The 26291-nt window shown below is 43.1% G+C and overlaps 1 protein-coding gene across 2 annotated transcripts in view; it reads left to right on the top strand.

The window, feature by feature from the left end:
• Window positions 1-26291, top strand: part of LOC126266694 (neural cell adhesion molecule 2) — a 571136-nt gene that overhangs the window by 236669 nt on the left and 308176 nt on the right. For both annotated transcript variants that reach the window (XM_049971131.1, XM_049971132.1), the window contains exon 4: window positions 13155-13361. In XM_049971131.1, coding sequence (XP_049827088.1) covers window positions 13155-13361 — 207 coding nt within the window. The remainder of the gene's footprint in view (window positions 1-13154; window positions 13362-26291) is intronic.

Here is a 26291-nt window from a genome sequence, read left to right as displayed (position 1 = left end):
ACGACACGTCTCCATTCGTCCCTCCATTCACGCCTGTCGCGACACCACTGGAGGCGGGCTGCATGATGTTGGGGCGTGAGCGGAAGACGGCCTAACGGTGTGCTGGACCGTAGCCCAGCTTCATGGAGACGGTTGCGAATGGTCCTCGCCGATACCCCAGGAGCAACAGTGTCCCTAATTTGCTGGGAAGTGGCGGTGCGGTCCCCTACGGCACTGCGTAGGATCCTACGGTCTTGGCGTGCATCCGTGCGTCGCTGCGGTCCGGTCCCAGGTCGATGGGCACGTGCACCTTCCGCCGACCACTGGCGACAACATCGATGTACTGTGGAGACCTCACGCCCCACGTGTTGAGGAATTCGGCGGTACTTCCACCCGGCCTCCCGCATGCCCACTATACGCCCTCGCTCAAAGTCCGTCAACTGCACATACGGTTCACGTCCACGCTGTCGCGGCATGCTACCAGTGTTAAAGACTGCGATGGAGCTCCGTATGCCACGGCAAACTGGCTGACACTGACGGCGGCGGTGCACAAATGTTGCGCAGCTAGCGCCATTCGACGGCCAACACCGCGGTTCCTGGTGTGTCCGCTGTGCCGTGCGTGTGATCATTGCTTGTACAGCCCTCTCGCAGTGTCCGAAGCAAGTATGGTGGGTCTGACACACCGGTGTCAATGTGTTCTTTTTTCCATTTCCAGGAGTGTATTTACACGCGTGCGTTGCCGAAAATAATGGCTGCTCGCTCATCTCCCTCTCCGACTGAAAAAACCCAGCCGTTGCCTGATTCAGGGTTTGACAAGCCTTACCTGGCTTTCATTGCTCCAAAGGGCTCACAGGGAAAGGCTAGAGATACGTATTCAATTTGTATTTTAAGTGTAGCAATAACGAATACTATTATTAGAGGTCAGTGCATAGGCTTCAATATATATTTATAGGTAGATATAATGGTGAAGACTAGGTTAGAATTTCACATAGGTTGGTGTCAAAACCTTTGTTAGTGTAACGTTTACGAGCATGCACATGTGTACAATTGCGCAACGTCCTTTTAAATGCAAATAGTTTTATTTTTCACAGATCTATGTGTAATGAGTATCATTTTATCCACCATAATGACAACACGGCGTGAGGTACTAATTCACAATGGAAAAAAATATTTTGAACACCAGAAGGTGACAGTTGCAACAGTCGAAAGCTGTTGTCAAAAATAAAGGCTAATTTTATTGACTATTGAAAGTTCTTTCCCATTTTTTGACTCGCTGTAACTCTGCTTTACAAATTTTATAAACTAAAACTAAAATACTCCCTTCTTTATGAATAACCATTGCTGTGGAAGTGACGGACGGTTAGAAGGAGAGGTATAAAAGCTGGCGTGAGATAAGAAAGATTGATTACCCCTGCTTTAAACAGATCAGACATTACGATTACAGTATTCTACATAGGGTGCTCGCAATCTTTATTTACTGGCAACAGTTTTCTGTATTCTATTGTTGGCTCTGTGTTTTGGCACCTGTATGTATTCGTTTATTCGTATACTTATCTCCCATTACACATTCTGTAATCAATCCCAAGAATTTTCTGTTATCTTGTAAAAGTTGCAAAATGTTATTTTGTATCAACATTGGCAGTAGCATCTCGGGTTTAGTCTGAAATGGCTCTTCGGTGTTGCCTGGCACAGAAACTTTTAGAGTAGTTTTTCCGGTTCTTTCAGGAAATGCCACTAAGAAATTTTAAAAAGAAAAAACGAGGGAAATATTGTCGAGACACTATGTTGGGAGGAATGAGGAAGGAGTAAAAGGAGGGAACATCAATTCGTAAGGCTGCAGTTATCAAACCAACTATTGAAATTCAGGCAGATATCGTAGGAAAGTTCCTCAAAACGTAATTGACGAAGAAAAGATATTTCGGTGTTCCACACCGTTGGTTATTTTCCAGCTAAAAATCTTTCATTCTGATGACGACGAGAAGGACTTAAAGCAACATGTTCTTCAATACCCCGTTTAACGCCAAAATAAATCAAAATTTATGATTATTATCTCTATATGGCAAATACAATTAAATCTCGGCAGGATAATGTGTGTACGAAAAAGATGACTGGATCATTGATTTTTTTTTAAAAAAGAAGAGAGATCCAACTCTTTCATTAAGAAACCCAGAGGCATCCTCTTATCACGAGTTTCTAGTGTCAAGCGAATAATTGAACATTACGAAGTTTCGAATATGGACGAAACGGGCGTCACTTCAGAGCTACAGTAACGAAGAACCTATTGAAACAGTAAAACTAAGAACCAATGGAGCCACTGTACACAGAGTAACAAGTAGGCTCACGATTTATTCAGATCAAGCCAAATAGCATTTCCACATACAAAAATTTTGAGAATGAGCTCGAAAGGACTACGCTAATAAGGGATAGTTTAATAAATAATTATTGAAATTACCATTTAAGTACCTAAATCTGTCTTTAAATTATAACCAAATATTTACTAGTGTCTTTAAATATCAATGTTTGTCTTTTATAAATTTATACAACATTTTTAACAAAGAATTTTTTCTCGTCTAAATGCCACGAGTGGCTGTGACACTGTGAAAGTAATGGCAGGTTGTCACAAAAATTTACTCCTACAGAATCATTCAGGAAAACCGAAATGCTACTATGGCTTCAGATTTGTGAAGCAATATAGCCAAGGATGTATATTATGAAACACACCAGTGTCAGAAAGGGAAACTGTGAACACTGCCTCCTCAAAAATTAAAAATCATAAATCGTGAAAACTTGACCGTTTCCCCTACAATAAAAGATAAAAGAAAAAGCAGCACATCTTGCGTGCACTCCTGATTGGTAACGTCTCTTGCTAACAAATGGGGAAAAAAAGATACTTTAACGAAAGTTCCTCTAAGGCTAAAATGATAGAGGTGCGTGTTAGAAACAAAGAATAAATTAAGTGCTTTTTCGGTGAAAAAAAGGGTTTCAAATGATCTATCATCTCAGTATAAATTTGTTAACATCGTGTGAAATCATGACAAATGTATCGATCTTACGGAAAGAAAAATGAATAGTAAATGATTGGAGAATATTCAGTTAGTGCTTACTTATTAACGACGCCTGGCTACAATATGCTATTAAACAAAAATATAAAGATAGAACTTCATAATATAGTGTTATTTCTCTAGATAGACACGAGCCATCTCATTTCATTTTGCTATATTTCTTTATTTCAAAACTGTTCAGTAGTCTTGCAGTTGCATTTGTTATACTTAGTTCTTCATAAGATATTGATTATTGAACTTGACAAATTGTATGAAGGTGTGTGTATGCTGCGTTGTGTAGAATGAACTGTTCATATTTACATGTTATAATGTCAACTTCACGGACATTTATAAGAACTTAACCATAAGAAATCAGTTATCCTTAAACAAGGGTTTGTATATGTCTGCCATCTAAGACCCTACGGATTACGATGTTCGCATAGAGAGCAGTAACTTTCTTGACCAGGATTTGGTTCATCGTTATTCAGAAAGTCTTGAGTGGAATGTCCTACATTTGCCTAGGGCCGAGAAGAGCTTGGGATAACACCAACATTGCCCAATGTGTAAAAGGATTATCAGCAAATATTTCATGTAGTCACTCACTTTCTTTATGCATTTGACTCTACTCCCGCTGCTATCTGTAGAAACCGAATTTGGATAAACTCTGCCGATCTAGTGCAACAAATTATAGAGATAATGCACAATGAAAGTCTGCGGCTTTAATTACAGTTGAGTTAAAACTAAATAATTTTGCTGATAAAGGTGATAACACGGAATCATGACGCATAACGAAACAGGAACGAGGTGAAAACCGTCTTTTAAAGCACAATAGAAAAGAGTTTTTCATTAGTTGAATACGTATGTCACGTTTCAAACGAATGTTTAAAAAAAATAAATTCCATGTCGTAATTAATGGAACGAGTCGCTTAATTACTGGTTGCATAAAGCCACTCTCTTGCTCATACCACAAAAAGCTGTCGATACTTCCTCTACAGAATGTCAGAGGCAAGCTGCGAGTGCGTCAGGAAACTAAAGCAGAATTTCGATGGCGGCATATTACATTTGAAACAGACGAATCTTTGATATACCCTGATGGCTGAAATTGAATGCCATTTTATATGCCGATACGCAAGTTAAAACAACTGAATTAGTGTTATATTCACCAAATAGTTCTCACGTCGAAGATAGAAGACAGCAGGAAGCGAAACCCCTATCACAGAAAAGTTGTTGCTATGTATAGGCGGCATGCTTGCTCGCTTACAACTAGGCTCGTCACAGGGCGATTGTAAAAAAAAAAAAAAAAACACAGATAACTTTGGCAACAAGGTAAGTAACAAATAAGGATCATTTAAGAAATTAAGGATTGTGACATAGTCACTTTAACTAGCCATATAAGATTCGTCACAAATTACAAATTTTGAGTACCATTACGTCATACATACTGACACTTTAAGGAAACGGTGTATAGTGAGTACGCTAGAAGTAGCGGCTCAGAGGCCAAGGAAGCAGACAGTGCAGAGGAGAGCGTTGAGCTGAAGCCACGCCTCTGCAAACCTCATCCAGCGATGCCATCGGCAGAATGTGAGACGGTTCCCATTGTCCCATCAGGGCCAGAAAGCAGAGCTTTACTTGACTTAACCCCACTCTTTTCAAGTCTTTTTTTCCTCGGTGAACGACACCCCTATGGTTTCCTTGTTGAGAAAGTAACGTAACATCCGATTGCTCAACCCTATACGACTGCTACACGCAATACGGTCTTGGAAAGAAATGCAACTCTTACCAATGGTGTCTGTCATCTTTCCTACATGAATGTAAATTTCATGGTTGTGTGTCTCCTGCGTTCACCATTGTCATCGATTGGGCCGAGAAATGTAATAAAGATTTTTTTATCTCCTGCTCAGCAGTTGGATATGTGGGGATCCAGCCCGTAGAAATATTTCTGCTGCTTAAGTAAATTCTAAGACTTTGGAATACTAACATTATTCTATTTACTGTGATCTAAGAAAGGTATTCGCAAGTCGCACGACGATTTTCTTCCAGAGAATCCAAGATTTACGGTTTTCACATCTGTTTACGTTTCTGTCTTTCGCAGTGTCCCCAAGAAAGCCATTAGAACATCTTGAAACTGTATTGCAGTCCTCCATAAACCTGCTGCAAATTTCATGTAAATAATTAAACTAGTTTCAAGTTATGCGACTTTTTAACTTCAACAGTCACCACACCCAGTAACCATGCAGGAATTAGCTCAGTCATATAAGCTTTAATGTCAGGGAATGCTGTGAATGGAAAAAGGTGAGTCCTGCCTTGTTCCTCGTGCCTCCAATTCTATCCTACGTAGCTGTTCTCTATACTGCCATTTGTCTGAGATCTCAATCTGGCGTATACTTATGAAATTATTTCTTTCTTTTGTTTGAATACGAAGATCACATTAGACTCTTACATCAGGCCCTCGTAAAACGAATGGTAGGAGACGTACTTTTCCTTTTTAGCCATCAGTTTGGCTCGTTTGATGTGGTCAGGACTAATTACTCCTCTGTGTCAACCTCTTCATCTCATAATAGCATTGGCACACTACGTTCTCATTTTTTTTTTTTTATATACTACACTCTGTCTTTTCCAGCGGTCTTTACTGTGCATGGCTTTTTGCAGGACCATGGAAGCGTCTACTTTGCAGAGAAGTGACCCATTACTTATCAGTCCACCTACACTACTGGCCATTAAAATTGTTGCACCAAGAAGAAATGCCGATGATAAACGGGTATTCATTGGGCAAATATATTATACTAGACTTGACATGTGATTACATTTTCACGCAATTTGGGTCATAGATACTGAGAAATCAGTACCCTGAACAACTACATCTGGCTGTAATAACGGCCTTGATACGCCGGGGCACTAAGTCAAACAGAGCTTGGATGGCGTGTACAGGTACAGCTGCCCCACAGCTTCAACACGATGCCACAGTTCGAGAGTAGAGACTGGCTTATTGTGACGAGCTAGTGGCTCGGCCACCATTGACCAGACATTTTCAGTTGGTGAGAGATCTGGAGAATGTGCTGGCCTGGGCAGCAGTCGAACATTTTCTGTATCCAGAAAGGCCCGTACAGGACCTGCAACAAGCTGTCGTGCATTATCCTGCTGAAATGTAGGGTTTTTCAGTGATCGAATGAAAGGTAGAGCCACGGGGCGTAACACATCTGAAATGTAACGTCAGCTGTTCAAAGTGCCGTCAGTGCGAACAAGAGATGACCGAGACTTGTAACCAATAGCACCGCATACCATCACGTTGGGTGAATGACGAATACACGCTTCCAATGTGCGTTCACCGCGATGTCGCCAAACACGGATGCGACCATCATGATGCTGTCAACAGAACCTGAATTCATCCGAAAAAGTGACGTTTTTCCATTCGTGCACCCAGGTTCGTCGTTGAGTACACCATCGCAGACGCTCCTGTCTGTGATGCAACGTCAAGGGTAACCGCAGCCATGGTCTCCGAGCAGATAGCCCATGCTGCTGCAAACGTTGTCGAACTGATGGTGCAGATGGTTGTTGTCTGGTAAACGTCCCCATCTGTTAACTCAGGGATCGAGACGCGGCTGCACGATCCGTTACAGCCGTGGGAATAAGATGCCTGTCATCTCGACTGATAGTGGTGCGAGGCCGTTGGGATCCAGCACAGCGTTCTGTATTACCCTCCTGAACCCACCGATTCCATATTCTGCAAACAGTGATTAGATCTCGACCAACGCGAGCAGCAGTGTCGCGATACGATAAACCGCAATCGTGACAGGCTGCGATCCGACTTTATCAAAGTCGGAAGCGTGATGGTACGTATTTCTCCTCCTTACATGATGCATCACAACTACGTTGCACCAGCCAACGCTGGTCAGCTGCTCTTTGTGTATGAGAAATCCGTTGGAAACTTTCCTCATGTCAGCACGTTATAGGTGTTATCACCGGCGCTAACGTTGTGTGAATGATCTGAAAAGCTAATCGTTTGCATATCACAGCATCTTCTTTCTGTCGGTTAAATTTCACATCTTAACCACGTCATCTTTCGTGGTGTAGCAACTTTAACGGCCAGGAGTGTAATTGTAAACATCCTTATGTAGTACCGCAGCTCAAGAGTTTGGATTCAGTTCTTCTCCAGTTTTCCTATAGTACATTATTCACTAGCATAAAACGCTATGCTCCAGATGTACATTCTCAGAAATTTCTTCCTCACATAAAGGCCGAAGTTCGATAGTAGCAGACGTCTCTTGCCCTGGGAGGACCTCTTCGTCTGCGCTAATGTGCTTTTTATATTCTTCCTGCTTCGTCCGTCATGTGTTTTTGCCTTCCAAGGTAGAAGAATTCGTTAACTTTTTATACTTCATAAAACCTAATTTTAATGTTAAGTTTATCGCTCATCTCATTTTTGCCAGTACTCATTACTTCCGTCTATCTTCGGCTTGCCCTCAATTTACACTGAACGACCAGACCATTACAATCACCTTTCTCGCAGTCGGTATGTCGACATGTGGAAGGAATGACAGTGGCGACCCGTCGTAGCATGGAATCAATGAGGCTTGGTAAGTTGATGGATGGAGCTGGCACCACATCTGCACACACATTTAATTCCAGTAAATTCCGATGAGCGGGTTATGAGCTCTGACGCCACGTTCAATCACATTCCAGCTTCTCTCCGTCCCGCAATATAGGTCTCAAGGAGCTGTTCCTCTGGAAGACGATTGATTCGCGCCATCCCATAGGCATGATGAACAAGGTATCGGGATTTATCAGAAGACCATGCAACGCTCTGCCATTGTGCCAACGTCCAGTGCGTATCATTAGGAGTGTTCGGCTCTGTGCGTTCAGAGACACTTGTACTCTGCACAGCATTAAAGTCTGATGTTAGTTCCGCCACAGTTCGCCGCCTGTCCTCTTTTAACCAGTCCGTCCAGCCTACGACGTCCGACATCTGTAATGGGTGGTGGCTGCCCAACCCATTTGTGTCTGGACATGGTTTCACCACACGTTGCAGACAGTCATCACCTCTGCCTCGGCCAAACTTAGATAGTTCGTGTTCCTTCCCCATTCCATACACGGACAGTACGCTCACTGGTACATGCAGTATGCGTGTTTCTGGCTAGCAGTCATTCCTCATCTGCTGATGCTGATATCGCCTGGACGGATTTATATCGATATTAGGTCAGTGGTCACAGTATTCTGACTGATCAGTGTACGTACTGTACTCAATAGACTTCATTCGTTTCAACACTCCCTGTAATTCTTCTTCACTTCCATAACAAGAGTAATTTCATCAGTAAATCTTATCACTGATATCCTTAAATCTTGACTTTTTATCCCGCTCTTTGGTCTTTCTTTTTATTTCCGTCATTGCTTCTATGAACTATATAGCACAGAGGCGAAAAACTGCATCCCGGTCTTACACTCATTTTAATCGGAGCGCTGATGTCTTGGTATTCCAGTCTCAAAAAAGGCTCTGAGCACTATGGGACTTAACATCTTAGGTCATCAGTCCCCTTGAACTTAGAACTACTTAAACCTAACTAACCTAAGGACATCACACACAATCATGCCCGAGGCAGGATTCGAACCATAGCAGTCCCGCGGTTCCGGACTACAGCGCCTAGAACCGCACGGCCACCGCTGCCGGCTATTCCAGTCTCATTGCCCCCTCTTCGTTCTTGGACATATTGTATACTACCCGTCTTTCCCTATAGTCTGTTACCACTTTTGTCAGAATTTCGAAGATCATGCATCATTTTACAATGTCGAATGCTTTTAGAGAACGGTAAATACAATGAACTTGTCTACGTTCTTCTTGATAAGTCTACCTTCCATTACGAATCTTAACGTTAGCATTGAATCTCTCGTATCTTTACCTTTCCGAAATCCAAACTGATCGTCATATAACAAACCACAAAGTCTCTTTCTCATTCTCTGTATCTTACTCTCATCATCATCTTGGATGCATGAGACGTTAACATGGACGTGCAGTAGTTCTCACACTTACCTGTATTCCCTATCATCTGGATTGTGTACATAATATTCTTCTGAAAGTCTGATGGTATGTTTACAGCGCCATAAATTACACACACAGTCTTGAATAAGCTTTTGGTTTCCAATTTGCCAAATCATTTTAGAAATCGCGAAGTTTTCTATCCATTCTGCCATTTTATCGCAACTCTTTGAAAGTTCTGTTACACTCCAACGCCAATGCTGGTTCACCTACGTCTCCCATATCTCCCACCATTGCTTCGTAAATTACATAAGATAAATGCTCCCGCTCGTAGAGGACTTCAGTGTACCCTTTCCATCCACCCGCTCTCTTCTTCGCGTTTGAAAGCGGAATTTCCAGAGCTCTCTTGCTGTTGACACTGTGCTTTGAATTTCACAGAAGGTTGTACAGATTCTTCTATGTGCCGAAACGTTCCTTCGGATGTCCATTTCATTTTACATTTTACATTTTTCCTGCAACCATTTTTGAAATATTTACTATGTTTTCCAAGGTTTCTTCGCGGTTACCGTCCTTCTGCGTATGTTTATTTGTTCAGCTTCAGTGATTATCCTTTTTAGAGATGTCCAATCCTCTTCAACCGTACTGCCTACTGAGCTTATTCGTTATCGCAGTATCTATACCCTCAGAGGCTTCAAGCGTATTTTTTCTTACCTTTTATTTTCATATCCCACTACTTTGAGCACTGATCCTTCCTGACTTGTCTCTTACACTTCAGGCTACTCTTCATCTGTACCAAATTGTTACATGAGTTTATGGCTGCTTCTGGGTACGCCTTACAATCCAATATCAATTTTCCGAGTCTCTGCCTGGCCATGGTGTAATCTGACTGGAATTTTCCTGCATCTCTCGGCCTCTCTTATGATTCTTTAACAGACTATTCGCTATTACTAGCTGTAATGTATTGCCGAACTCAGTTTTCCCCCTTCTTCGTTCCTACTATGAAGCTTGTTGTGTCCCGTAAATCTTCCTTCTTCTCCTACAATATCATCCCAGTATCCCGGGATTGTTGGATTTTCATCTTCCTTTACGAACTGGATTACCCTTTCATATCGTTATATACTTTGCGTATCTCTTCATCTACTGCTTGCGACGTCAGTATGTATACCTGAACTACTGTTATCGGCCGTAGTTCGCTGCCAAATTTGATGAGAAGAACAACGCTATCAGTAAACTATTCACAGAAACTAAAAAAAAAAAGGTTCAAATGGCTCTGAGAACTATGGGACTTAACTGCTCTGGTCACCAGTCCCCTAGAACGTAGAACTACTTAAACCTAACTAACCTAAGGACATCACACACATTCATGCCCGAGGCAGGATTAGAACCTGCGACCGTAGCGGTCGCGCGGTTCCGGTCTGAAGCTCCTAGAACCGCTCGGCCACCCCGGCCGGTCACAGTAACTCAGTCTCTGCCCCACCATCCTATTCATTACTATTGGCGCTATAGCACTTTGTGGTACTGTTGATATTACCCTATAATCATCCTTGCCTTCTTTCCATTTCACTTCGCTGATGCCTTTGGACTCCCCCTCCCAGGTATTCTATTTTCTCAACCACGTTGAAACGTGTCACATTTCACACTCTGAACCGAAGCATGTTACCTATTTGTTAGTGATTGAATCCTTTTCTCGTCGTTACCTCCCTCTTGACAGCCCATAGTGGAGATCAGAATGTCATACTAAAGCAGGATTAGTTTTTTGATGTTGCTAAGCAACAGTAATACAATAATTTTTAAATGAACACACCGCCTTTTGAGTGCATTGTTGTTTATTTAATAACGATCCAGGTTTCGGTCTTTTATGTCATTTTCAAATGACTGAGTTTATGTCATTAACATACACTCCTGGAAATTGAAATAAGAACACCGTGAATTCATTGTCCCAGGAAGGGGAACTTTATTGACACATTCCTGGGGTCAGATACATCTCATGATCATACTGACAGAACCACAGGCACATAGACACAGGCAACAGAGCATGCACAATGTCGGAAATAATACAGTGTATATCCACCTTTCGCAGCAATGCAGGCTGCTATTCTCCCATGGAGACGATCGTAGAGATGCTGGATGTAGTCCTGTGGAACGGCTTGCCATGCCATTTCCACCTGGCGCCTCACTTGGACCAGCGTTCGTGCTGGACGTGCAGACCGCGTGAGACGACGCTTCATCCAGTCCCAAACATGCTCAATGGGGGACAGATCCGGAGATCTTGCTGGCCAGGGTAGATGACTTACACTTTCTAGAGCACGTTGAGTGGCACGGGATACATGCGGACGTGCATTGTCCTGTTGGAACAGCAAGTTCCCTTGCCGGTCTAGGAATGGTAGAACGATGGGTTCGATGACGGTTAGGATGTACCTTGCACTATTCAGTGTCCCCTCGACGATCACCAGAGGTGTACGGCCAGTGTAGGAGATCGCTCCCCACACCATGATGCCGGGTGTTGGCCCTGTGTGCCTCGGTCGTATGCAGTCCTGATTGTGGCGCTCACCTGCACGGCGCCAAACACGCATACGACCATCATTGGCACCAAGGCAGAAGCGACTCTCATCGCTCCATTCACGCCTGTCGCGACACCACTGGAGGCGGGCTGCACGATTTTGGAGCGTGAGCGGAAGACGGCCTAACGGTGTGCGGGACCGTAGCCCAGCTTCATGGAGACGGTTGCGAATGGTCCTCGCCGATACCCCAGGAGCAACAGTGTCCCTAATTTGCTGGGAAGTGGCGGTGCGGTCCCCTACGGCACTGCGTAGGATCCTACGGTCTTGGCGTGCATCCGTGCGTCGCTGCGGTCCGGTCCCAGGTCGACGGGCACGTTCACCTTCCGCCGACCACTGGCGACAACATCGATGTACTGTGGAGACCTCACGCCCCACGTGTTGAGCAATTCGGCGGTACGTCCACCCGGCCACCCGCATGCCCACTATACGCCCTCGCACAAAGTTTGTCAACTGCACATACGGTTCACGTCCACGCTGTCGCGGCATGCTACCAGTGTTAAAGATTGCGTTGGAGCTCCGTATGCCACTGCAAACTGGCTGACACTGACGGCGGCGGTGCACAAATGCTGCGCAGCTAGCGCCATTCGACGGCCAACACAGCGGTTCCTGGTGTGTCCGCTGTGCCGTGCGTGTGATCATTGCTTGTACAGCCCTCTCCCAGAGTCCGGAGCAAGTATGGTGGGTCTGACACACCGGTGTCAATGTGTTCTTTTTTCCATTTCCAGGAGTGTATATTGCACGACATGAAGCACAAAATTAGCCGTAAATTAAGGAAAATATTCGTTCCCCACAAAATGATGGTTTCACATCCGGCATTTCATGGGGGCCCAATATTTTTCTTAATTTATGGACAATTTTGAGCTGATGTCCAGCAATATATGTTAGTGACATAAACTTAATCACTTGAAAATGGCATGAAAGGCCGAAACCTAGGTCGTAATTAAATAAACAACAATACAATCAAATGGCGGTGTGTTAATTTATAAAATAAAACGGAATATTCTGCCAATAGAGAATTCATCAAGGAACTGTTGTTAGGATAAGGAGGGTTACTCGTTATACCAGAAATCTTCCGAAGACGTTGCTCACAGTTCTTGTTACAAATTAGTGCAATGTCTGGTTTGGAACAGGGGACTCAGGGTGTTTTCATGTTTATTCAGAGGCGCTACCCTTGTGTCGTGAGTTAACATATATTAACTGTACATGCACTTGGGTTTGCACCTGTGGCCTAAGATTTAGTTAATTGACGGTATGTACGTGATTAACTTGAGCCGCATATAACTGAGTGGTATTACCATCTCGTGAATGTATCAAAAAGAGGACAGAGAACTTTAAGGAAAAGGAGGGAAGGTGTTGGCTACCTCTAATTCAGGAATTCATCTTCCATTATGGAAGTACCATTTACAGGCGAACATCCAATGACATAAGAATATTAAGGTGTGGAAACATTAACAATTACAAATCTATTTTTCCTAGAAATAAATTACGATCAAAATAAACTTGTCAGTGGTACTGATGAACGTTGCAGAAACTAAAAAATGGTAGGGTATGTAGTATGCGCCTCACCCCCTGCGCCCTCTGACGCTCCTGCTTGTATCTTCCCAGGCCGCCCGATGCCGCGAGTGACGTGGTTCCTGGAGAACACAGTCATCGACGACTCGTTCGAGCAGCGGCCGGCTGACGGCCTGACCGTGAACCACCTGACGTTCCCCAACATCGGCCGCCAGCACCTGCACTCACGGCTCATCTGCCAAGCGTCGAACACCAACATGGCACCGCCTGTCACCAAGTTGGTCGTCCTCGACATCAACCGTAAGTATCACTTGTACTTCTGTAGCACTGTTTTCAGTGTTTAGTGACTGTAATGTTCCAGACTGACTCAGAAAAGATGTTTATTGAGCCAACTAGGGTGACTAGCTCGGTGAATCTACTTGTTTTCTGCCTTCTAAGGGAACGTGAAGTGCCGGTGGACTCTTTGGATTTAATGCCACTCTGCATTTTCATCGTACGGTGTGCGCATGATGGTACATTTACAATGTGTAATAACACATCTACATCTACATCCATACTCCGCAATCTACCATACGGTGCGTGGCGGAGGATACCTCGTACCACAACTAGCATATTCTCTCCCTGTTCCACTCCCAAACAGAACGAGGGAAAAATGACTGCCTATATGCCTCTGTACGAGCCCTAATCTCTCTTATCTTCTCTTTGTGGTCTTTTCGCGAATTGTAAGTTGGCGGCAGTAAAATTGTACTGCAGTGAGCCTCAAATGCTGGTTCTCTAAATTTCCTGAGTAGCGATTCACGAAAAGAACGCCTCCTTTCCTTCAGAGATTCCCACCCGAGTACCTGAAGCATTTCCGTAACACTCGAGTGATGATCAAACATACCAGTAACAAATGTGGCAGCCCGCCTCTGAATTGCTTCTATGTCCCCCCTTAATCCTACCGGATAGGGATCCCAAACGCTCGAGCAGTATTCAAGAATAGGTCGTATTAGTGTTTTATAAGCGGTCTCATTTACAAATGAAACACATCTTCCCAAAATTCTACCAATGAACTGAAGACGACTATGCGCCTTCCCCACAACTGCCATTACATGCTTGTCCCACTTCATATCGCTCTGCAATGTTACGCCCAAATATTTAAGCGACGTGACTGTGTCAAGCGCTACACTACTAATTGAGTATTCAAACATTACGGGTTTATTTTCCTATTCAGCTTCATTAATTTACATTTATCTATATTTAGAGTTAGCTGCCAATCTTTACACCAATCACAAATCCTGTCCAAGTCATCTTGCATCCTCCTACAGTCACTCAACGACGACAGCTTCCCGTACACCACACCATCATCAGCAAACAACTGCACATTGCTATCCACTCTATCCAAAAGGTCATTTATGTAGACAGAAAACAGCAGGGGACCTACCACACTTCCCTGGGGCACTCCAGATGATACCCTCACCTCCGATGAACACTCACCATCGAGGACAACGTACTGGGTTCTATTACTTAAGAAGTCTTCGAGCCACTGACAAATTTGGGAACCAATCCCATATGCTCGTACCTTAGTTAGGAGTCTGCAGAGGGGCACCGGGTCAAACGCTTTCCGGAAGTAAAGGATTATGACACCCGTCTGATACCCTTCATCCGTGGTTCGCAAGATATGATGTTAAAAAAAGGGCGAGTTGCGTTTCGCAGGAGCGATGCTTTCTAAAGCCGTGCTGATGTATGGACAGCAACTTCTCTGTCTCAAGGAAACTCATTATATTCGAACTGAGAATGTGTTCAAGAATTCTGCAACAAACAGACGTTAAGGAGATTGGTCTGTAATATTAGAGGATTCATCCTTCTACCCTTCTTATATGCAGGCGTCACCTGCGCTTTATTCAAGTCGCTCGGGACTTTACGTTGGGCAAGAGATTCGCGATAAATGCAAGCTAAGTAAAAAGCCACTACTACCTTTATCTTTAGGTAATAATTTGTTATGTGGGAGCGAAATTTGCTATTTATGTATCAATTTTGTTTACTTTTTTCACAGTTCGGCACTAATCGTGTTACCTAAGCTGAAAGTAAGATACCGAACTTATTTCAAGTAAACAATTACATCAGTAAATGCGAGCATCATGAGTCCCTCTCAAGTCACAGCGTACAAATGAATTAATGACATGTTTTAAATCCCTAACCTCAGGAGTGCTAGAGTAATATGGTTAAAATTGCCGCTGTATTCTCACGTAAGTTGTGGGAATTATGAATTGTCAAAGTAGGACACATACACTGTCGAAAAATAATTAGTACTCCCTTCTAGAGGTTTCCAATTCACTCAAGATTCATTGTTGCAACAGGAGTACATGAAATGATTAAATTTACAGATCAATAGCCGTTTTGAGGTACCATGTGCCGACTCACATTGAAACATACCTATTAATACGTAGGGTACCCTCCACGGGAGGCAATGCGGACGGTGACTCCGGTATCCAGTGAATCCTGCAAACGGCGAGTATTGTCCCAGGTTACATTATGCCACTCCTGCTCGACCTCTTCACGTAGTTCTGTAAGTCTTGTTGGTTGACGAGTCATATGATCGCTTCTCGTCCCATTATATTCGACACGTGCTCTATTGGAGACACGTCCTGGGACAGTGCTGGCCATAGAAGTTGCTGCACATTTTGCAGAGCGCATTGAGTTTCACAGGCAGTATGTGGGCGAGTATTATCGACAACACATCGTCTTATTGCTGCAAGAACAGTAAAAAATACATCTAATAACAATCTGCACGTACAGAGAACTGCCTAGCATTCCCTCCATATACACCAAAGGTCAACGGGAGTTGTAGCTTATCGCTCCCCAGATAATAATGCATGGGATGGGCCAACAATTCCGCGAAGAGACCATCCAGCCTTCGACCCCTTTGGAACGCGCTCAGTTGGCTGTGGGAAGCACGAGTGCGTCTCCGTTGTTTGGTTGTCTGCTTGCTTCACTTGTTTGCACCACATTGAGCCTTCTGGCTGTGAGCATTCCCTATTAAAGAGTAGTCACAGATGGGGCTCTGGTAGCAATGACACTACGGTATTGGCGGACAACGCTGAAACCACTGTCAGTATATCTAATAACCCCCAGGTGACATATGCCGCCATAGAATCAAATTCGACGTCTTCTCCGTGTACTAACTTTTTATTCAACCAGTGTATATTTACTTTAATAATTTTCTTATGGGTAGTTTCTACATATAACTTCAAAGCTCTAAACAAAGGTCAAAATAATCTGTTCATGCTAAATATCGTGGATATGAAATACTAATTCCTATTATTCCAAAAAATACTTTCACCATACAGTTTCGAGTGGATACATGATGATGATGATTACGGGTTCAAAGAGACGCAACATTTACGGCAACAGTTTATTATTCAAACCCCATCCCCCTTCCCCGCCAACACTGTGCTTCCCATCTTTACGCGCATGGAGTAAATATCATGAGCAAGTGTGAGAACGTTTCCTGCACGTTCGCTTTAGTCCGGTATTATTCTCGTGGGATGCGGGATATGAACTACAAACCACATCTAAGCTGGACTGCTTCCCAGCCCCCGTCGTTAATTCATGAGGCCAATTTGATCCGGCTCATGCTCCCCTTCTCGTGTCCAGGAAGCTGTGCGTTTACACGCTCAACTGTGCGGTCAGATTGAGCAGTTACTCAGATACCACGCCAACGGCTATGACCTTATAGTAACGTCTATTTCACGAAAGCATTAATTTCCAGATCATACTTTTTGCGACTTTAATCTATGAAAATGGTTCACAATAACAACAACGCAGGTATGCAGTCCAGTCCCATACATGTGACTACCAAGCAAAAGTCCGAGTAACCACTTTTTTGCAGGGCGTACGTGCAAGAAGAGAGTCGATGAAGATCTGGAAATGACGTGGAGCCATGCCAACTCCATTGCCGTAGCCATTTCCGCTAAATTTCTCCATTGATCGTCCATGATGCGTACAATAACATCGATATGGTGCCACATGTTTTCGGTTCCTTTTTAGTCCGGGGTGTTTGTTTGCCAGAGGAGTACGATATACTCATCCTAGTGCTCTTCAAACCACGTACGCACACTGCGAACTGTGTGACACGTTGCATTGTCCTGCTGGTAGATGATATCGTACCGAGGAAGAAACAAAAGTGCATATAGGGGTGAACATGATCCCGAAGGATGGATGCATACCACTTTTATTGACCCATTGGCCTTTGACAACGAGGAAATCACCCAGGGAATGCCACGTGAACATTCCCCAGCCAGGTACATAGCCTCCTCCTGCCTGGCCCCTACCGACGACTGATGGACGGTTTTTGCTTCCAGACGCTTCACCCCATACCTGCCAAGACCCATCTGAGCGATGCCGCGTAAAACGTGATTCAGCTGAAAGAGCCATCTGTCGCCACTCAGTGTACGTCCAGCAAGCTACTGGTGTGCAAATTCCAGTCTTCGTCGCCCATGAACGGCAGTCAGCATGGGTGCATGGAGCAGGCGCCTGTGGACACCCTTGCGCAGCAACGTTCTCTGAGCGGTCGTTGAGGAGACGTTGTTGGTAGCACCTTGATTTATCTGGGCCGTCAGCTGCTCAACAATTCTTCGTCTGTTCGCCTGTCAACAATTCTGCAGCCGTCGTTCACCCATGTTTTCTGTGGACTGTGGTGCACCAAAGTTACCTTTTCGCCACCTCTGCATTGCGATATTTTGCCACGCACCACGGCGGCATGCGAACAATTTACAAAGTTAGGAGGTTCGGAGATGGTTCCAACCTTGGCCCAAAATCCAATGACCATTACGTTTTCTACGTCAGATACATCGTTCCGTCCCCATATTAGGACTAGAGCGATTTCCATATCCTCCCGGCACGTTTTACATACCCTCCACTGTAAGTGCTGCCACCAGCCATCTGTGAGTCGTCATTGCACGTTGACATCTAACACAGGCGGTTATCACATTAATATGACACGACAGTGAAAACTGGTGATTGGGTTCATTTTTTCACAGATATTTTGAGTTCGCTCTACTAGCACAAAAAGTAAGCAATGGAACATGTGAAGCTTGTGTAATCCGTCCAGTAGAACTTCTTACATTTATGGGCGCCGACACTCATGTGCCGTTTCGCATTAAAATTTCTCTTGTTGTCTCAGTCAAAGAAAATATACCAATGCTGTAGGACTTCCTTCTTTCCAAAGTGCGTCGTTGGATATGGCCTTGAAAGTAACAATTAATTTTGCACCATATGTATTCGACGTTATCGAGACACTTACTTAGCATTTGTTATCTGTTACTTTCATTAATAAACGTCATTAGGTAGACAGTGTCTAAAACATGCCGCTACCACTGAGCAACCGGCGCACTGGCCTTTCTTGGAAAATAAATCAAGCCACAGTTTACGGAACGGGATTTACAGACAGATATAGGCCAAACGTTTAATTTTTGATATCCGATGTTGCAACATTCAGACTGGAATCGCCTTCCTGACAACTTTTACGCTCATGACTTGATGATGAGGCAAATCGTAGTGTAAAAACTTTTGGTATGTCGCAGCTCTGATATAAGTAAACTATCATCGGCAGATCAGTGCTACTTCGGCATATAGGTTCCTGCAGATTTGTTGTGGAGCTTCTTCTGACTGAAAATGATTTTTGACATACCTCAGAGACTTTTCTTCGTTTGCTGACTCTACTAAAAATAAAAATAATAAAATAATGCCAAACATCTTTTTTCAGATTCATAACTATTATACTACACAATGAGGAAATGTACTACATTATCATCAATGTGAACTTATGCGAGTCGTTGTAAAATAGAACTAATGTCTTCTCTGACGTAAGGTCGGATGCCAAAGACAATGCTTTATGCCGAGTCCACAAACAAATAATAAATATGTACAGACATAATTTGCTGATACTGAACGATTAGTTCAGTGTTTAACGGGAGATGATCATCCAATAATCTTGGGAATTGGAATGCATTCGTAGAGGAACGAAGAGAAGATAGAGTTACGGGGGAATGTGGGATTCGTATTAGGAATGTGAAAGGCCAATAGAGTTCTACAGTAAAATTTAGCCAGTAATAGCGAATGTGGTGTTCAAAACTTACTAGCAGAGGAAGTACACGTCGAAATGGACTGGAGATACAGGCATAATCTAGCAAGATTACATCTTGTTCATGGTCAGACAGATATTCCGCAATAAGAAACTGGATTTTAAAAGCAAACTCACAAATAAATATATAGATTTAGATCACAATACGATAACAGTAGACTGAAGATTAAGAGACTCGTATGCAAAAGTCAGTGTGGGATTAAGTGAGATACTAGTGTACTGAAGTACGATGAGATGCGTCTGAAATTCTCTAAGGTTATTGATAACACAATAATGAATACCACAGTAGGCGGTTCAGCTGAAGAAGCGTGACATCTCTGAAAAGTGCAATCAGAGAAGATAGACAAAAAGCGTAGGAACAAGGAAGGTAACGCCGAAGTAACATTGATTAACAGAATTCTTAAACTGATCGACATCAGAAGACTCAAAAACGTTCATAGAAAGATAGGAACGCAGCCGCAAAAATTACTTATGAATGGAATAAATGAAAAGTGCAGGGAAGCCAAGACGTAATGGCTGTAGGATGCAATCGAAAAAGAAAAGGTCGTCTCAAGAACTAATTTGGTACATAGAGATGACAAAACGATTTTCAGGGAATTTAAAAGCAAGGGTGACAGCAATAAGAGTACAAGTGCAATCCCATTGCTAAGAGCAGAAACGAGAGCGGAGGGATGCGAAACCACATTGAAAGTCTGTGCGAGGGAGAGGACTTCTCTGTTGACGTGACAGAAGTACAAATGTTATTGTAAATGGGAGACATAGGGGATTTAATAATAGAATTGAACATATCTTTGGATGACTTGCGATATTATAAGGAAGGAGAGATAGACACCATTCCTGCAGAATTGTGAAATCATTGTCGAAGAGACAACAAAGCGTATGTTCAAGTTGGTATATACTATCTCTGCGATTGGAAACATACAATCAGACATTCGGAAAAATATTACCCACACAATACCGAACATGGCAGGGAGAGGTAGGTGGGAGAATTATCCAAGAATCAACTTCATATCTCACACATCCAAATTGCGGCAAGAATAATAAAAAGAAGAACAGAAAAACTGAGGATCTGTTAGATGTCGTTGAGCTAGACTGGTTTGATACAGCCCGCCCCGAATTCCACTCCTCTGCCAAATTTTTCATCCCAGAGTAGCACCTGGAAGGTATGTCCTCAATTATTTGCTAGTTGTATTAGAACCTCTGTCTTCCTTTACAGTTTTTAGCCTCTACAGCTCCTTGTAGTGCCATGGAAATTATTCCCAGATGTCTTAACAGATGTCCTACCCTCTCTGTCTCTTCTTCGTGTCAATGTTTTGCATATATTCCTTTCTTCGCCGATTCTGTGGAGAACCTACTCATTACCTATCAGTCCACCAAATTTTCAGAAACATTCTGCAGAACACTTCTAAAATGCTTCGATTCTCTTGTGTTTCTGTTTTTTCACAATCCATGTTTAACTACCATACAACGCTTTGCTCCAAACATACATTCTCGGAAATTTCTTCCTAAAAGTAGAGTCTCTATTAGAGACTAGTAGACTTTTCTTGCGAGGAATGCCCTTTTTGCAAGTGCTAGACTGCTTTATATGTACTGCTTGCTCCGTCCGTCTTGGGTTATTTTGCCGCCTAGACAGCAGAATTCCTTAACTTAAACTATTTTGTGATCACTAATCCTAATTTCAAGTTTCTCACTGTTCTCTTTTTAAATATTTCTCATTACTTTCATCTTTCTCCGATTGTTCGTTACGTTCAGTAGATCATGTACTTGTTCTTCACTTTCATTGAGGATAGCAATGTCAGCAGCGAATCATTGATATACTTTTACCTTGAATTTTATTTCCACTCTTCAACATTTCTGTTATTTCAGTCATGGCTTCTTTGAGATACAGATTGAACACTAGGGGCGAAAGACTACATCCTTGTTTTATACCCATTTTAATCCGAACACTTCAGTCTTGGGCTTCTACTATTATTGTTCCCTCTTGTCTCTTGTTCATATTGTATATCACCACTCTTTACCTGTAGCTTGCCCGTATTTTTCTTAGACTTTCGAACATTTTGCACCATTTACCTTGTAGAACGCTTTTTGCAAGTAGACAGATCCTGTGAACGTGCTTTGACTTTTCTTCAGCCTTGCTTCCATTATCATTCGCAATGTCAGAATTGCCTCTCTGGTGCCCTTGCCTTTCCTAAAGCCAAACTGATCGTCATCTACACATCCTCAATTTTCTTTTCCATTCTTCCGTATATTTTTCTTCTCATCAGCTTGGATGCAATTGTCAAGCTGATAGTGCGACATTTCTCGCACTTGTCACCTCTTCCAGTTTTAGGAATTATGTAGATGAATTTTCCCGTATGTCAAATGATATATCGCCAGACTCAAACATTCTACACGCCAAAGTGAATAGTCGTTTTGTTGCCACTGCCTTCAATAAGTTAAGAATTCTGACTGAATGTAATTTATCCCTTCTGTCTTATTTGATCCTAAGTCTTCGAAAACTCTTTAATATCTGATTTTAATAATATATTCCCTATCTCCTCTCTGCCGATTGCTGTTTCTTCATCTATCACATCAGACAGGACCTCCAACTTACATTGGCCGTGAATGTACTCGTTACAACTACATGCTCTCTGCCGGCCTTTGTGACCGCGCGATTCTAGGCGCTTCAGTCCGGAACCGCGCGACTACTACAGTCGCAGGTACGAATCCTGCCCCGGGCAGGGATGTGTGTGATGTCCTTAGATTAGTTAGGTTTAAGTAGTTCTAAGTTCTCAGGGATTGGTGATCTAAGATGTTAAGTCCCATAGTGCTCAGAGCCATTTGAACCATTTTTACATGCTCTCTGCTCTGCATTCAGTGGACATCCCATTGCACACTTAATGTTATCATCCTAGTATTCTGAGTCAATCCTTCCGACTATCGTTTCTTTTCGACTTCTTTACATTTTACATTTAACTATTTCGTATTAGCTTCCTTGGACTTCCGATATATTTCATTTCTAAGTGACTTCTTTGTCTGTATTCCAGAATTTCCCTGAATCTTTATGTACTTTCTTCTTTCACCTAAGTATATCTCCTGACACCCGCAGTTTCTTCGCATATATCTTCTTGTACCTATCTTTTTCTTTCCAACTTGTGTGATTGCCTTTTTTCACAGTTGTCCATTCCTCTTCAACTGAACTGTCTACTGACCTACTCATTATCGCTGTATCTATAGCCTTACAGAGCTTAAAGCGTTTCTCTTCATTCCTTAGAACTTTAGTATCTCACTTCTTTGCTCATTGATTCTTCCTGACTAATTTCTTAAACTTCAGCCAACTCTTCATCACTACTACATTGCGATCTGAGTCTATATCCGCTCCTGGATTTCTCGATACAGACAAACCAGTATCTGATTTCGGAATCTCTGCCTGACCAAGATGTAATATAACTGAAATCTTCTCGTACCTTTCGGCCTTTCCCAAATATAACTCCTCCTCTTGTGATTCTCGACCAGTGTATTCGCTATTACAAGCTGAAATTAATTGCAGAACAGTCTTTCTTCTCTATCATTCACAGTACCAAGTCCATAGTCTACTGTAAACCTTCCTCCTTTTGCATTCCCTACAACCGCATTCAAATAATCCTAGGATTATGATATTTTCACCTGATTTTAGGAACTGAGCTACCCTTGTAATATCCTCATATACTTTCTATGTCTCTTCATCCTAGGCTTGCGATGTCGAGGTGCAAACCTGAACTGTCATTGTCGGTGTTGGTTTGCTATCGGTTCTGATGAGAACAACTCTTTCATTGAACTGTCCACAGTAACTCACTCTCTGCCCTACCTTGTTATTCATAACGGATCCTACTCTGGTGACACCATTTTCTGCTGCTGTTGATGTTACCCTATACTCATCTGACAAGAAATCCTTATCTACTTTTCATTTCACATCACTGACCCACACTGTATCTAGACTGAGAGATAGCATTTCCCTTTCCACATTTCCCAGCTTCCATACCACGTTCAGACTTCTGACATTCCACGCTCCGACCAGCATAACGTTATCCTTTCGTTGGCTATTCAATCTTTTTCTCATCGTCACGTCCCACTTTGCAGCACTCACCTCTACCCCCACCCCCCCTCCGGAAACCAAACGAGGGACGGGATGACTCTGGAATCTTTTGCCAATGGAGTGAACATCATGACACTTTTTTAATTACAGGCCGCATATACTCTGGTTAAATATATAATGTGCCTATAATACAGTGGTTTCCTTTGACTTCTGTATCCTCATGCCTTTCCTCATTGCTGATTCTAGGGGTAGATTCCCACACTAAGGGAAAGATAGTGTTCTGAGACTCTGTCCACTCTTTGACAAGGCCGTTGATTTCTAGTGCAGAAATTCTTCGACCGCCATTGCTGATGACTTTTATTCAACGTGGATGCGGTGGCGGGTTTGAAATCGGGGACGTTTTGATCATTCATCAACGACGTTACCCCTAGAATACAGATGCATTTAACTTGGCCTTAGCAAATGTAAATGCACTAGAGAAGCAGCTGCGACGTAGCGCTTGATAATGGAAACAACACTTCACTTGATGTAGAAAACGCGTTCGACATTAAGAAATGGATAATTTCAAAATTATAGAAAAATAGGCGTAAGCTATAGGAAAAGACGGGTACAATATGTACAAGAACAGGAATTAAAACATGACTGGAAGACCAGAAACGTCTTGTTCCGATTCAAGACAATGTAAGCCAGGGATGCAGTCATCCTCCTCTACGGTTGAGTCTGTACACGGAAGAGGCAATGATAAATATAAACGAGTGGCCGAGGACTGGGCTAACAGGGGATAAAAGAATAGCGGTTATAAGACCTGCCGGAGACTTTTCTCTCCACAGTCAATGCGATGAAGAATTTCAGGACTTACTCAATGGAACAAAATGTGTACGGAGCACATACTACGGATTTACGGTATTCTGTGATCATTAGACTATTCATTTCATTGGGTAATTTCTGGAATTCTTCTTTGCGTTGAATGAGGAATGGCAGCCGAAGAATTCTGGCACAAGAAGTCACCTTCACTCTGCCAACGGCCTTGTCAATGTGTGCCGATGAGTCTACAGATGTTCATAGCACTTTGTTGCCCTTAGTGTTGGAAACTGCCACTAAAGGCGGTTGAATCAGGAATGATCAGAGGCATTGTATATATCCAGAGTACATATGGCCTGTAGCTGAGAAAGGGCCACGATGATCTCTCCTTTGGCAAAAGGTACTGAACGAAGGAAGAGGAACGTATTGAGAAGTATCAAATACGGGATTGATGTGAAACATGTGATCAAACTAGGGGACCACGAAGCTACTTCGGAAACGAAACAGCATCTTACGGAGGGAGGAAGGAGGGTATAAAGCGCAGACTATCCCAAGCAACTGAACATTCTTGGCCTAAAGAACCCTAATAGTATAAAAACATTGATCTTAATTTGAGGCAGGCATTTCTGAGATTGCACATCTGGAGCACATCATTGTGTGGAAGTGAATCACATACTGCGGGAAAACCAAAAAGGTAGACAGACGAAGAGTTTGATATTTTATTCTACAGAAGGATACTCGAAATTAGATGAACCTTTAAAGAATGAGGAGATTCTCTGGAGAATCTGAGGAGTAAAAAACGTACCGAAAAGAAGGGACGGGATGGTAGGACATGTGTGAAGACATTGGGGACCAACATCCATGATATTTGAGCGGGCTGTAGGCGATAATTCTTGGCGGGCCACATCTAACCTATCAGAAGAATATATTAAAAAACTCGAACTGAACAGTTGGTATTACCTCACAAGGTAGTCCTGCGGGAAACGTATCTGGGAGAAAGGAATGGGAGGCTTACGAATACTGACAAAAGTACCCGAGTTAGACACGAATTGTACGCTGCAACTGACAAAATGTATTCGGTACTCTGTCACTAACGTTTTTCTCTGCTGAGGTTAATAAAGTAGAGGCCCACAACTCAGGTATGAAGTGCGTGTGGGGAAGAAAACATGCTAGTAAAAACGCTTTCCATTAGTATCGAACCTTAAGTCTCATAATATATCCGTTATTCGATAACGAATGCATATAATATGTAAAAGTGTTTCTAGTGGATGCAGGAGTAAATGATAGTGACATATACTGCGATGACAGAAGTCATGCTATAGAGACATGGACATGTATACATGGTGGTAGTATAACGTACAGCAGGCCGGAGTGGCCGAGCGGTTCTAAGCGCTTCAGTCTGGAACCGCGCGAACGCTACGGTCGCAGGTTCGAATGCTGCCTCGGGCAAGGAAGTGCGTGATGTCCTTAGGTTAGTTAGGTTTAAGTAGTTCTAAGTTCTAGGGGTCTGATGACCTCAGATGTTAAGTCCCATAGTGCTCAGAGCCATTTGAACCATTTTATAACGTACATACGGAATAGAACGATGGTACATTGGCGGAGCTGTCATTTGTACTTAGGTGATTAATTTAGAAAGATTATGGCCACACGACGGGAAGTAACAGACTTTGAACGAATGATTGTTGGAGCTAGACGTATGACGATTTCGGAAATCGTTTGGTAATCCAGTATTTCTGAGATCCATACTATCAAGAGTGTGCCAAGAATAAATTAATGCGTTACCTCTCACTTCACGTAACGACGGAGAGGAGTGACATTTGCGTAGAGCGTCAGGATAACGGGCAAAGGTCGTTTGGGTAGGACCAGAGGTTCCAGTCTATTCCAACGTAAACATAGCCCACACCATTATGGAGGCACCACCAGCTTGTACAGCGCCTTGTTGAGAGCCTGGGACCAGGGCTTCGTGGGGTCAGCGTCAAACTCGAAAGCTTACCAACTGACCAGACCATGGTTTTCCAGTCATCAAGGACCCACCAATATGGTCATGAGCCAAGAAGAGGCGCTGCAGGCAATGTCGTGCTGTTAGAAAAGGTACTCACGACGATCGTCCGTTGCCATAGTCCATTAACGACAAACGACAAATTTCGCTGAACTGTCCAGCCAACCGGAGTGGCCGAGCGGTTCTAGGCGCTTCAGTTTAGAACCACGCGACCACTACGGTCGCAGGTTCGAATCCTGCCTCGGGCATGGA

The sequence above is a fragment of the Schistocerca gregaria genome, chromosome 4 (genome assembly GCF_023897955.1).
Source record: "Schistocerca gregaria isolate iqSchGreg1 chromosome 4, iqSchGreg1.2, whole genome shotgun sequence".
NCBI lineage: Eukaryota > Metazoa > Arthropoda > Insecta > Orthoptera > Acrididae > Schistocerca > Schistocerca gregaria.
Note: the sequence above shows the minus strand (reverse complement) of the source record. Positions and strands in the feature narration are given on the sequence as shown.